The sequence below is a fragment of the Arachis hypogaea genome, chromosome 19, assembly GCF_003086295.3.
Source record: "Arachis hypogaea cultivar Tifrunner chromosome 19, arahy.Tifrunner.gnm2.J5K5, whole genome shotgun sequence".
Taxonomy (NCBI): domain Eukaryota; kingdom Viridiplantae; phylum Streptophyta; class Magnoliopsida; order Fabales; family Fabaceae; genus Arachis; species Arachis hypogaea.
In genome coordinates this window covers 8,546,539-8,559,584 of record NC_092054.1, presented here as the reverse complement: position 1 = coordinate 8,559,584, position 13,046 = coordinate 8,546,539, and the positions used below count along the sequence as shown (strand labels likewise).

General features: G+C 31.3%; 1 protein-coding gene across 1 annotated transcript; it reads left to right on the top strand.

The window, feature by feature from the left end:
- Positions 1–358: 358 nt before the first annotated feature.
- On the top strand, positions 359–11,370 carry LOC112777818 (disease resistance protein RPV1-like). The gene is made up of 5 exons (XM_072227918.1): positions 359–874; positions 5,653–6,751; positions 6,862–7,179; positions 8,721–10,408; positions 10,953–11,370. Exons 1-5 carry the CDS (start codon positions 369–371, stop codon positions 11,005–11,007), a joined length of 3,666 nt encoding a protein of 1,221 aa, XP_072084019.1. The 5' UTR covers positions 359–368; the 3' UTR covers positions 11,008–11,370.
- The last annotated feature ends 1,676 nt before the right edge of the window (positions 11,371–13,046 follow it).

Here is a 13,046-nt window from a genome sequence, read left to right as displayed (position 1 = left end):
AATAATATAAAATATATATTTATTATATATTATCGTAATAAATTATATTTATTTTAATATTCAATCATTAATAAAAATATATTAAAAAAATTTAAATTGAATGTTTTTGTAACAAATTAAAATATCTTATACTATGTGATGAAATATAACAAATAAATCAAATTTATTACGGTAATAAATATTTTATATTATTATTATTTAAATCAACTAACTAATTATCAATAATCTATATATTATAATAATTATTGAATGATATTTTGATCGAATAAACTAAAAATAAAGTATTTTAATCGTACATTTTTTAATCGTTGCCATTATATTATATATACTAGTATAGTATCATCAACACCTTGAGCCAGACCCAAAATATGCATATGGCATCCTTCAATGTTTATTCTCCTCCTGCTGCTGCTGCTCCACCTCTCACTAATAAGTACGATGTGTTCATCAGCTTCAACGGTAGGGACACGCGTAACGGTTTCACTAGCCATCTTCATGCCGCTCTATGCAAAAACCAGATCGAAACGTTCATAGACTACAGAATTGAAAAAGGTGGGGAGATCTGGCAAGAACTCGTGGAAGCCATCAGAGAGTCGATGGTGTATCTGGTCATCTTCTCCGAACGCTATGCACAGTCAAAGTGGTGCTTGCGGGAGCTCGTTGAGATCATGGAATGCAAGAACAAGAATGGAGACTACCATGTCATTCCTGTGTTCTACAAGATTGAACCAAGCCATGTTCGGAAGCAAACGGGCAGCTACTACTCCATATTTGCGGAATATGAGAGAAACTTGGACCATGGCCTTGTTCGCCAGTGGAGAAAGGTACTCTTTGACGCTGCCAATATCTCCGGCTTCGAATGCAACGGCCGCAGGTAAGTGAATCCCACCATGCATCTTTTGTTTGATTTTTTTTTTTTTTTTTTCATATATAATTTTTCAAAAATATTACAAATCAACTACTAAATCAATTATATTTTATTTTAAATTTAATTGTTAGTCTTTATAATTTTATTAAATTTTTAATTAGATTTTTATATTTTTTTAATTAATTTTTATACTGCTTTTAATTTTATTATTAGGTTCTTCCTAAAGAGTTAACTGAAGAAATTGAAGGTATTTATAATTAAAAACCTAACTGGATGTTTAATCGCATGTATTTTTGAAAAATATTTTGTTAATTTAACATTTTTATATTAAAAATGACTTAATTACAAAATTAAAAATAATATAAAAATTTAATTGAAAAAATATTAAAATCGAATTAAAATTTTAGTGAGATTATAAGGACCAATAATTAAATTTTTATTTTATATAAATATATGTGTTATTTTTAACAATTTTTAATATTATTTTTAGTATATAAATAATATGATTATTAATTTTTTATGAAAAATAAAATTTGTATAATTAAATCAGTGTCTCATTTTTGGATATGCATTCTACGTACAAAAGAATTATCAACTATTTGTTAATTTTTGTGTGAATATATGTATGTATTATATTATGCATTTTTTTTAGTAAGGTGATTTATTAAAAAAATAATTAATAAATTTTTTAATTAAACAAACAAATATATTTATAATAACATAATTAATTTTTTAAGTATAAAAAGTATTTATTGTTGTATTTTAATAGTTTTATTTGTATTTTTATTATAAAATATAAATTTAATTTAGTTGCATTATTTATGAAATTAATTATAAATATCAAAAAAATTAATTATATATTATTCATAAAGTTTTTTTTTTTTTAAAATAAGACTCAAACTCAAAACTTTTAAATAAAAGACAAAAATTTATACCATCTAAACTATAATTTATTGGTATATCATTGATAAAGTAAGGTTTATTATAAATATGGATAATGATTCCTATACAGATAATTAATTAATGCGAGTTTCTTTCTTTACTCTCAAGTTGGAGACCCATCTTCTCTTGAGTTTCAACTAACACACCCAAAGAAGAGAATGGAGTAAATTAAAAAGAATAAAAAATCATAAACATATATTCGTACACACGAAGATAATAAAAAACAATTATGATTGATATACATACAAAAAATAATCATTAAATTAGTTATTAATGTATAATATGTTAAAATATAAACTTTACACTAAAAATAAATTAAATAATATATATATAAATATATAATAATTATTTTATTAATAATGACTAATTTTAATATTCATCTTACATCTTTTAATAAAAACGTAAAGAAAAGGTACTACCGAGGGGGTGAGGAATTGGTTTTATAATTAGGGTATAAAATATTAGCGTGTTCACATAGTGATAAAAGTAGGATATAAAATATTTATTTAGAGTTTATTTATAAAAATTTTGTATTTATTAATTCCTCCAACAAAACATGACGAAGGTTGTTGTTGCCTCATAGCACCAATTATTTTAGAAGAAGTTAAGTTAGCTGTTTTTAGTATATATATTTTTTAAGGCATCAGATTCTAATGAATTTTAGTTATTTTTTATTTTTTTTAAAGAATATTGAAGGATCGTTAGATTTGATGTTTGAATTATGATTTGTCATGCATTTTCTGATTTGAATATGGATCCAAGAACGATAGAAATTTTTGTGATTCTTATTTCGAAGGTAGAAAATTCGATTTTTATGAAGGATTTACAATCTGTTAATTTTTGTAATGTGGTTTATAAAATTATAACAAAGGTTATGGTTAATAAATTTCGTCTCCATCTTAAAAAAATTGTTGGGCCCCTTTAAGAAGGGTTTATCCTGAGGAGAAGAACTCCAGACAATATTATTGTAGCACAAAAAATTCTCCATTTCATGAAGAAGACAAAGTCAAAGAAAGGCACTGTGGCCTTTAAGATTGATCTAGAGAAAGCGTACGATAGAGTGGATTGGGGGTTTTTGAAACAAACTCTTGTGAGTTTTGTCTTTCCTCCTCCAGCAGTCAATCTGATTATGCGTTGTATCATTGCTTCCTCGTTGTCTATCCTCTGGAATGGGGATAGATTAAATAGCTTCACTCTGAGCAGGGGTCGTCTTAGGCAAAGAGACTCTATGTCACCGTATCTGTTTGTGTTATGTATGAAGAGATTGTCTTGTTCTATTAATCAACAAGTTGATAGGGGCTGATGGAAGCCGGTTGCGATTTCTAGAGGGGTCCAAGAATTTCTCATTTGATGTTTGTCGATGATTTGCTTCTTTTCTGTAAAGCCGAAAAATAGCAAGTTCAAACTGTAATGGTGGTTTTGGAAACCTTCTACAGAGCCTCTGGGATGAAGGTCAATGTGGAGAAATCTAAAACGCTATGCTTTAGGAATGTTTCGGCGACAAGAAAAGAGATTTTTACCGGAGTGTCCTCCATCAGATTCGTCCAAAACTTGGACAAGTATTTAGGGGTGAACCTTAATCTCTCTCGGGTGACACGCACAACTTTCAAGGATGTTCTGGACAAAATTTGGGAAAGGCTAGCCAGCTGAAAAGGCAGATTGCTTAATAAGGTGGGTAGACTTTGTTTGCTTAATTTGGTAGTGACTGCGATTCCTACTTACCACATGTAGGCATCTCTCTTCCCTAAATGGATAACTAATAAGATAGAATCCATGATGCGAAACTTTCTGTTGAATGGTCAAACTGATGGTAAAAGCCTGACTCTAGTTAACTGAAAGGTGTTGGCCACATACATCCAAGAAGTTTGGGGTCTAAAAAACAGAGATCCTTTTTGTATTAATATTGTTCTTCTTGAAAAGTTAGTTTGGCAACTTTTTCACCATTCTGACAAGTTATAGGTTCAATTGTTAACAGAGAAATATCATTTCTCTAAGGATGATTGCTTCAGTCGGTCTCAAAGCAAGAGATCTTATGTTTGGAAGAGTATATGTCGAGTTTGGAATATCTTAAAGGAAGGTTTTATTTGGTGCATTGGGGATTTGGAACAGAACTTTTGGTTTTCTAAATGGAGAAGAGAGGGACGACTGTGTCATGAGATGGATTATGTTTACATTTTTTATTTGGATTTTTGAATCTTGGACCTTTGGTCACCTAGATAGTGGAACCTTGAGAATATCTATTCTCCTCTGAATCAGTCTCTGCAGAGCTATATTAACTGTTACAACGTGGATGTTCAAGCTAGTTCAGAGGTCGGTTGGTGTTGGACTGGTGCAGCTTCAAAGGTTTATGACACTCACTCGTAGTGGTTTTTTGTGGCTCAGTAAGAAGATGTTTAGTTGGAAGGATAGGGAGAATTGACTTTGGCTTTGGCATCAACATCTTCCGAAAAAGCACAAATTCTTGGTCTGGTTATGTCTTCGGGAGGCTCATCCTACTGCTGCATTTCATTTTAAGAGAGGCACTTCGCACATGGATAGCTGTCCACGATGTTTCTCCGGTCAGGAATCAGTTTTACATTACATTTGGGATTGTCCATCAAAAGCCCAGGTAATTTAAACAACGCCCCTTTAGATTATTTTCTAGTCTCTGGTGGATTTAGCATTCGAGGAATAACGAGATCTTTCATCCCCACAAGCCTTAGACCATGGACAAGGTGACTGGTATGACTTTGTCCTTGGAAAAGGAGCTCCGGAATATTTTTGAGTTGAAACGAGTGTCTATCCCCTCCACTATTAGTGGCTCTTGGATTTTCCCTTAGTAGGTACTTTTAAAATTAATTGTGATGCTAGCTATATCTTGGCAATGGTGCACGGGTTGGTTTTGCCTGTTTTAGTAAAGATTGGAAGAAAAGGTGGCAATAAGACTATTTGGAAACAATTGAGAGTCATAGTATTCTGTAAGGAGAGTTGCTTACTATTTGGAGAGGCTTTCTTTTAGCCTGGAATTCAAGGCAAAGAGATATTACATGTGAGATAGACTGTGTGCAGGCCTTTATTATTGTCAATAATTTACAGAATTGCTCTGGTTTTATTGATCATTTGGTGTTAAAAATTTGAGATATCATGTCATGGAAATAGCATGCTGATCTTTAGTTAATTTTAAAAGATGTAAACACAGTAGCAGACATTATGACAAAGACTGCAATAAGGACTCTTTCTTCCCAATTAGAACTTTCGTTGCCTTGAAAAAGATTTAAAAGTAGTATTTAGCGGAACTGCTTTTAATTTCTTAAGTAATTTTTTATTTGCCTTTTTTTTTATTGTTGTTTGTTTGCTTTTCGGTAAAAAAAAAAATTATAAAAGATATGATGCACAATAAACACAAATAGTTGGTATAGTTAAAGAAACTTATTAATTTTATGTTAATTTAAAGTTTATTATCTTAGAGTAAAATGCATTTTCAGTTTTAAGTACTATTATCAAGTACATTTTATTGCGTAGATTTTAGATATTTTTTTGATTGAATTTTAGATATTTTTATTTTTAAGATTTAAATATATTTTTATAATATTAAATATTAATTGTAATATTACTTTTTAAGACTTTTTTATAAGAGTAACTTATTAACATTGTTTCCAATTTTTTAATACACCGATAAACATATATTTTTAATTTTTGATGAAATTAAATATATATTCTCAAAAATATTTTAAAAATTTGTTATTTTACCTTAGATAGATTTTATTTTTTACAATTTTTTGTCACTGACTATAAACAGTCAAACACTTTCTTTTAATTTGGTTATATATTGATTTTCCTTTGGTTAAATTTACATATACTAGGACGGAGGCTGAGATCATTGAAGGCATAGTCCGAATGGTTGTGCAGAAATTGAATCACAAATATACAAATGAACTCAGAAGTCCTTTTATTCGAGATCAAAACTATGCATGCATTGAAGCTCTTCTGAAAATGCAATCAAGGGAAGTTCAAACCATTGGAATCTGGGGCATGGGCGGTATAGGTAAAACAACCCTTGCCGCTGCAATTTTCAAGGAGTTCTCTTCCAAATTTGAGGCTAGTTGTTTCTTGGAAAATGTAAGAGAAGAATCATCAAATCAAGGACTCAATCACATATTCAAGAAACTCCTTTCTGATTTGCTGGAGGAAAAGGTTCATATTAGCACTCCCAAAGTAATATCCTCAGCAATCATAAGTAGATTAAGGCGTAAGAAAGTTTTCATTGTACTAGACGATGTCCATACTTCTGAACTCTTAGAAACTTTGCTTGGAGTTGGCCATGATTATCTAGGATTTGGTAGCAAAGTGATTGTGACAACCAGAGATAAGCATGTGCTTCAGGGAAGAGTGATCATACATCACATTCATGAAGTAAAAGAAATGAATTTTGAGAACTCCCTTAAACTTTTCAGCTTAAATGCCTTCAACAAGCATTGTCCTGAAACTGAATATTTGGATCTATCAATGATAGCAGTTGCTTATGCAAGTGGCATCCCTTTAGCTTTGAAAGTTTTGGGATCTTTTCTGCGATCAAAAAGTTATAATGAATGGGAGAGTGCATTGGCAAAACTGAAAGCAGTTCCCAATGGAGATATTCAGAAGGTATTGAGATGGAGTTTTCATGAATTGGATGATGCAGAAAAAAATATATTTCTTGACATTGCATGTTTTTTCAAAGGGCAAAACCGATATAAAGTAACAAGGTTATTGAATGCCTGTGGTTTCTTTGCGGAGATAGGGATAAGAACCCTTTTAGACAAGGCTTTGATAAGAATAACATTCAATGATAGTATACAAATGCATGATTTGATACAGGAAATGGGTCACAAAATTGTCCATGAAGAATCCATTAAGAACCCGGGAGGACGTAGTAGGTTGTGGAAATCTGAAGAAGTTCGAGACATATTGAAAAATAACAAAGTAAGAGATAGATTGATGTTTCTAAATTATCATAATGTATCCATATATCGAAAAAATGCAGCTTGTTAAAAATTGTACTAACATTTTTTTGTTGTATTTGTTTGCCATAGGGGACTGATGCAATTGAAACAATATTCTTGGATATGACTCAAAACACTGATGACCTGTGCATAAGTTCCCAGGCATTTAGGAAGATGCCAAACCTAAGGTTACTTGCTTTTGCAGATAATAAAGCTTTTCAGAGGAAGAAGAAGAGAACTAATGAGAAACTAGACCTTCCAACAGATCTTGAATTGCCTAATAATTTGAGATATATTCAGTGGGATGGTTGTCCATTGAAATCTCTAACAACTAGTTGTTGGCCTAGTAAGCTTGTTGAGCTTTCCATGCCATACAGCAACGTTGAAAAACTTTGGGATGGGGAACAGGTATGTACAAATATTTTTCGGAATGTATACTGATTAAAATATTAATTTGTTTTCTCCAAAAAGAGTGAAATAAATTGATTCTTTAAATTGGATTAAATCAGATTAATCTCCAAATTATCCTAACACGTATCATGCTTGTTGCTATTCTATTTTTGGTCCGTCATAGCACATCATATAACATCTATAAACAATCAATTATCAATGAATTACAAAGTATAAAAATACGTATTTAAAATCTCATAAAAAATTTTTATTATATTTTTGACATAAATATTCTGTTTAATTTATTGGAGATTTAATTAATCTAGCTACCATAATAATTTTTTTTATTATTCTACTAATTAATTATTTAGTTTAAAAAATTGTGTGAATCAATATATATATATAAAATAATTGATATGATAATTGATTTTTTATAATTTCATAACAATTTTTATTTATTATTTTTTGTCTTCATGCTTATTGACCCAAATTGGTGTCATCACAAAACTATATTTTTTTTGTTGAATCCAACTTCTTTTTTTTTTACCAAAGATATGAGATTATGCCATTTGAGCTATTATTTATTGGCAAAATTTAGAAAGATAGGAGACTCAACCTCTTAATTGAGTATGAGAAGTCTATGCCATTTGAGCTATTACTCATTGACTTTGTTGAATCCAACTTGAAACCATAAAATGTTTTTATTAAATTTTACGTGGAACTTAATGGATCAATATCTTTTAATTAAAGTGAAAAATGTAATAAAGTAATAAAATGAAAAGTTAATTATTTTTAAATTACGTTAATAAAATACACATTTTATAAAAGTTATAAAATTATAGAAATTACAAAATCAATAATAATTATTTTATCACTTTATCAATTTTTTCATTCTAAAGAATCCAAATTCAAACTTAATATATAATTTATACTAGTATGCATTGGCTAAACAACATAAAAAGAAAAACAACCATGCTTGTTACATGCGCACCAAAAAGGCTTAGAAGCCACTTTAAAAAACCAATTTGACTCGTTGACTTTTGGACTTTCATTCTCTCCAATCTTATTATAATAAAATTAGCTATTAAAAATTTAAATTAGGTTGGTCTAAAAGTCTAATAATTAATTTATTAATTTATTTAAATAAATATTAAAAATTTAAATTTTGTCTTTTGCATGTAATATTAAAATAAAATTTTTTTTCTCTATATTTAAAAATGCTATTAATACACTAAAATTAGCCATTAATATTTTTGTATATAAATACATAATATAGTTTAATTTATTAGTCGATGATATATATTTAAGCAACCATGTTAAGTGCATGCTAAGATTAACAACCAATATAGAATACACGTAAAATATTAAAAAATATATTAAAATAAATTAATATATATATATATATATATATTTAAATATAAATATAAAATGATTAATTTTAATAGTTGAAGTATTTAAGTATTTAACTCAGAATTTGAAAGTGCACATGGTCGAAAACAGTTAATCCTAAAGATAAAATGTATATTAAATAATTTTCTTTTGATTCATTTCTGTTGCAGAATCTACCCAGTCTGGAGGTAATTAACCTTGAATGTTCTAGAAGCATGAAAGAGTGTCCAGACTTGTCAGGTTGCCCAAATCTAAAACTAGTGCGGCTCACTGGGTGTGCAAGCTTGACTCATGTTCACCCTTCTGTTTTCTCTCTTCCAAAGCTTGAAAGTTTACATGTATATGAATGCAACGCACTCACAACCCTATCAACTGAATATTGTTCACCATCTCTTCAATCAATTGTTGCTTATAATTGCCCTAATCTCCAAGAATTCTCAGTCCCAATGATTGGTGATCATTCCGGAATTCATCTGCATCTGAGGTCAACTGCTTTGAAGAAACTACCATCATCAATATTTCATCTTAAGGATCTTCAACACTTCTCCTTTCCAATTAGTGAGAGCCTTATGGATCTTCCTACAAACTTTGCCTTTCAAATCTCGCTTTCTGACCCTCTTGAACATAAATATGACACTGCAATCACCTTACATAAAGTACTACCTAGCCCTGTCTTTCAATCTGTAGTACGTGTAGTGTTTGATAATTGTTGTAGCTTAACTGAAATCCCAGAAAGCTTCTCTTTGCTATCATCATTAGCGCACTTAAACCTATATCGTTGCATTAATGTCAGAACCTTGCCCCAAAGCCTTAAGTGCCTTCCACGCCTTGAAGTTCTTAACATTTTTCAATCTGATATGCTGGAACTCTTGCCAATGCTTCCACCTTCCTTGAAACGCCTTAGGGTCTGGAATTGCAAGCTTCTGAAGACAGTGTTGAGTACAATAAGCGAACCTACCAGGAAAGATGAGGCTACATTTTTGTTCCTGAACTGCAATAATTTAGATGAAGACTCGTATGGTATCATTTTGAAAGATGTTATTGTAAGGACAGAACTTGTGATAACACCATCATCATCAGGAACAGAATTTGAAAACCAAGAAGAAGAAAGATTCTTTGATTGTTATACATATTTTGGTGAGATTTGTTATTTGTTGCCAGTTAGGGGCAGTAACATTCATGACTTGTTTGATGTCCACTCTACTGAAGAAGCTACTTATAAGTTGAGTGTTGAAGTGCCTCGAGATTCCAACTTAGTTGGTTTCCTTTTGTTCATTGTTGTTTCTGAAGAACAATGGAGTTGCATAGAAGAACACACATGGTACAATGTTGGTGACCTCCTAGGCTTTGGGTGTGAATGTTCCTTGGAAACAAGTTGGGGTGAAAAGGTTCATACAGAAAGCTTCTCCTTGTTACAATGGCACTGGGATCAATTCTACCATCATCTCAATATTACTTCAGATCATGCGTTATTATGGTATGACGAGAAACGCTGTAAGAAGATAATGGAAGCAATTAGAGGGAGAAAAGGAAAAGACATGAATGATGAGAAAGGATCCACGTCCACTTGCAACAATGCAAATCTTACACTTGAATTCTTTGCTGGGGTGGTGAATAAATTGGATGCAGTGATACAAGAGTGTGGCATTCGCTGGATATATCAAAATGTGGAGGAAGAAGAAGGACCAAGAGGGCGCAAATCCAAGAGAAGCAGCGAAGAATCTTATGAGGAAGAAGGTTCTGAATCTAATGATGATGAGCAAGAAGAATCATCAATTCCTCCAACAAAGAAGTTTAAGCAAAGTTTGCTAGAACCTCCCTTGATACTTGACGGAGAAGAAGTAGTAGAGGACTTGAGGTAATCTTTTAATTAATCGATGAATAATTACCCCCCCCCCCCCCCCAAATTTGTCGTTTTTGAAGTTTTTAATATCAGTTGTTCAAAGTTTTTTTTTTTTAAACCAAATATAGAGATTCTAATCCAAAATCTCTTCTCTCAAATGAGTACGAAAAAACTATATCATTTGAATTATAATTTATTAGCCAATTATTTAAAGTTTAAAATACACAAAATAATTCTCATAAATGAATCTGTTTAATTTAATTGAAATTATTGTTTTTATTTTTTAAAATTTTTAAAATTCTTTAAAAACAATTTAACATTAAGAATTATTTTGTATATATTTTAAAAATTTAAGAGACTAAAGTATTTTATTTTAAAAGTAATTACTATTAGCCAACAAATTATAACTCAAATGATCGTGGGTTTAAATTTCTCTATTTTTGATTAAAAAAAAGTTACTCTTAATTGATTAATAATAAGTGATAATTGAATTATTGATGTGACTTACTGGGCTAGTAAATTTAATTTTCTTTATTGCGGAAACGGTATATTTGAACAGGGAAAAACTTGAAGAAATCTTGCACATTGGATTTGATATATGGAGATTCATGTGATGAGGAAAAGGAACGACATGTAGCTAGCTCCTCCGGGAAGTATTGTTATGCTATTGCAGTTTCTTGTGATTGATATGAAGGTTTATGTGTAAGAATTTGTCGAATCTATGAATGTGAATGATTATCACGTGGACACGATCGAGCTTATCTCTTTGAGAGCAAACAAAGATTTCACAATTTCACAAATATTCTAATATCTATAACTAAAATTTATCTACACACATGACACCGTGTATGATATAGTAATATCAAAAATGCCCCACATCCATGTAAAAAATACATGGATCGATATTATTCAAGTTTTTTTTATTGTACGTACTTCTTTAATTTTTAAATCATTTGTGATTCACACGTTACGTATAACGTAAATCTTCTATGACTTTTGCTTAACGTAAATCTTTTTTTCTACTTGCATTTTTCTTCTCTACTCGCGTTTTTCTTCTTTTTCTTCTCTGCTCTTGTTATAAACTTTGTTGTTCTTTTCTACTCGCGTTTTCTTTTTTGTTCTTTTTCTTCTCTACTTGCGTTCTTCGTTATGGATCTGGATTGACTTCAACGTAATAAGTTTCGTCATTCTTCTTCTTTGTTTTCTTCTTCGATTTAGACTTTTGAATTGAAACAATAAATGAATCAACTTTAAATCAGTTGAATGAGAGCGATTTGGATTATTCAATTTTGAATCGAATTCAATGGAATGCAATTGCTAATTTTATTTGAATTGAATTGAATAGACGAAGGTGTTCTAAATTTGAATTGAATTGAATTGAATTGATAATATCTAAATTGTAGAGAGAGGTGTTTTGAATTTGATTTTGTATAATGGATTATGTTTCGTTTACTGAGTACTACATAATTATTTCATCGTGAGTATGTGTAAGACTTTGGATTTTTAAAAATTAAATAATAAGTTATTTACGATTTATTATATTTAATCAAGATTATATTTTTTTGATATTTTACATATAAATCGGAGAATTTCTCAATTATAATTTGAAGCTCTAGTAATTGAAAAATAATGAGAATTTTATGTACTCTATTTTGAATATTTAGATGTTGAGCTTTATTTTATAAATAAAGAAAAAAAAATTTAATTATTTCTAATTTTTATTTAATTAGTAGTTATTTGAATATAATTCATATATTGATGAACAAATGGTACTTTCTTCTTAATTTTTAATACTATTTTATACCCTAATTATATTATTAATTGTCCTCAAAATAAAACCCTAATTTGCTAAATACTTTCTAAAACCCTAACTCTAACTTTTTCATTCCCTTCAGCCGCCACACCCCTTTCCCTTTTCTTCCAAAATCAAACTCACCAACACAACACATAGCAGCAGCAAAAATCAACAGAAAAAAAGAAAAGAGAGGTGAGGGTGCGAATCAGAAGAGAGGAGAAGGGGGGAGAGTGCGCCGGCAAGTCACTGCCGCTCGTCGCGCCGCCGTCGTCACCGATGATGGAGGAACGAGGAGAGTGTGTCGCAGACATGGGGAGCTCGCGCGAGTGAGGAGCGTCGCCACCGCCGTCACGCTGTGCGCTGCCAATTTCGTTGCACCTCGTCGTCACCATCGCCGTCGGACCGCCGTGGAGTCGTTGCTGTCGCACCGGCGTTGCGAGCTGCTATCGAGCCACAAGCAGGACCCGATGCGAAGAGAGAGAGACAGAACAACGCGAGGAGAGAGAGAAGGCGTTGCGGGGTGGTTTCTACCGCCGCTGCTCTCTCCGCCATCGCCGTCTGTGGAGCTCGCCGCCGTCGGAGTCACAAGCTGAGATGGGGAAGGAGGCCATCTTTCCTGTTGTTGTTGCAGTCACCGTACTACTACTACTACGCTTCGTTTTCTTGTTTTCCTTAATTACTGTAAGTCATTTTTGTTTCTGAACCTCCACTGCTATTGTCATGCTATCCGTTGATTGAAAAGTTTAAGGCGTTGATGTTTTAGGATTAAGTTGCTGTAACTGTAGACTGTGACGGTTGATGCTCTGAAAGAATCGTTGTTGTTGGGGGTGACTGGGATTGCTACTGCTGGTTCTAACG

Excerpts from the sequence above, each read along its gene's own strand:
- LOC112777818 (XM_072227918.1), top strand. The coding sequence starts at position 369 with ATGCATATGGCATCCTTCAATGTTTATTCTCCTCCTGCTGCTGCTGCT. Across the intron at positions 6,752-6,861 it reads ACATATTGAAAAATAACAAA|GGGACTGATGCAATTGAAAC; the intron begins GTAAGAGATAGA and ends TGTTTGCCATAG. Across the intron at positions 7,180-8,720 it reads AACTTTGGGATGGGGAACAG|AATCTACCCAGTCTGGAGGT; the intron begins GTATGTACAAAT and ends TTTCTGTTGCAG.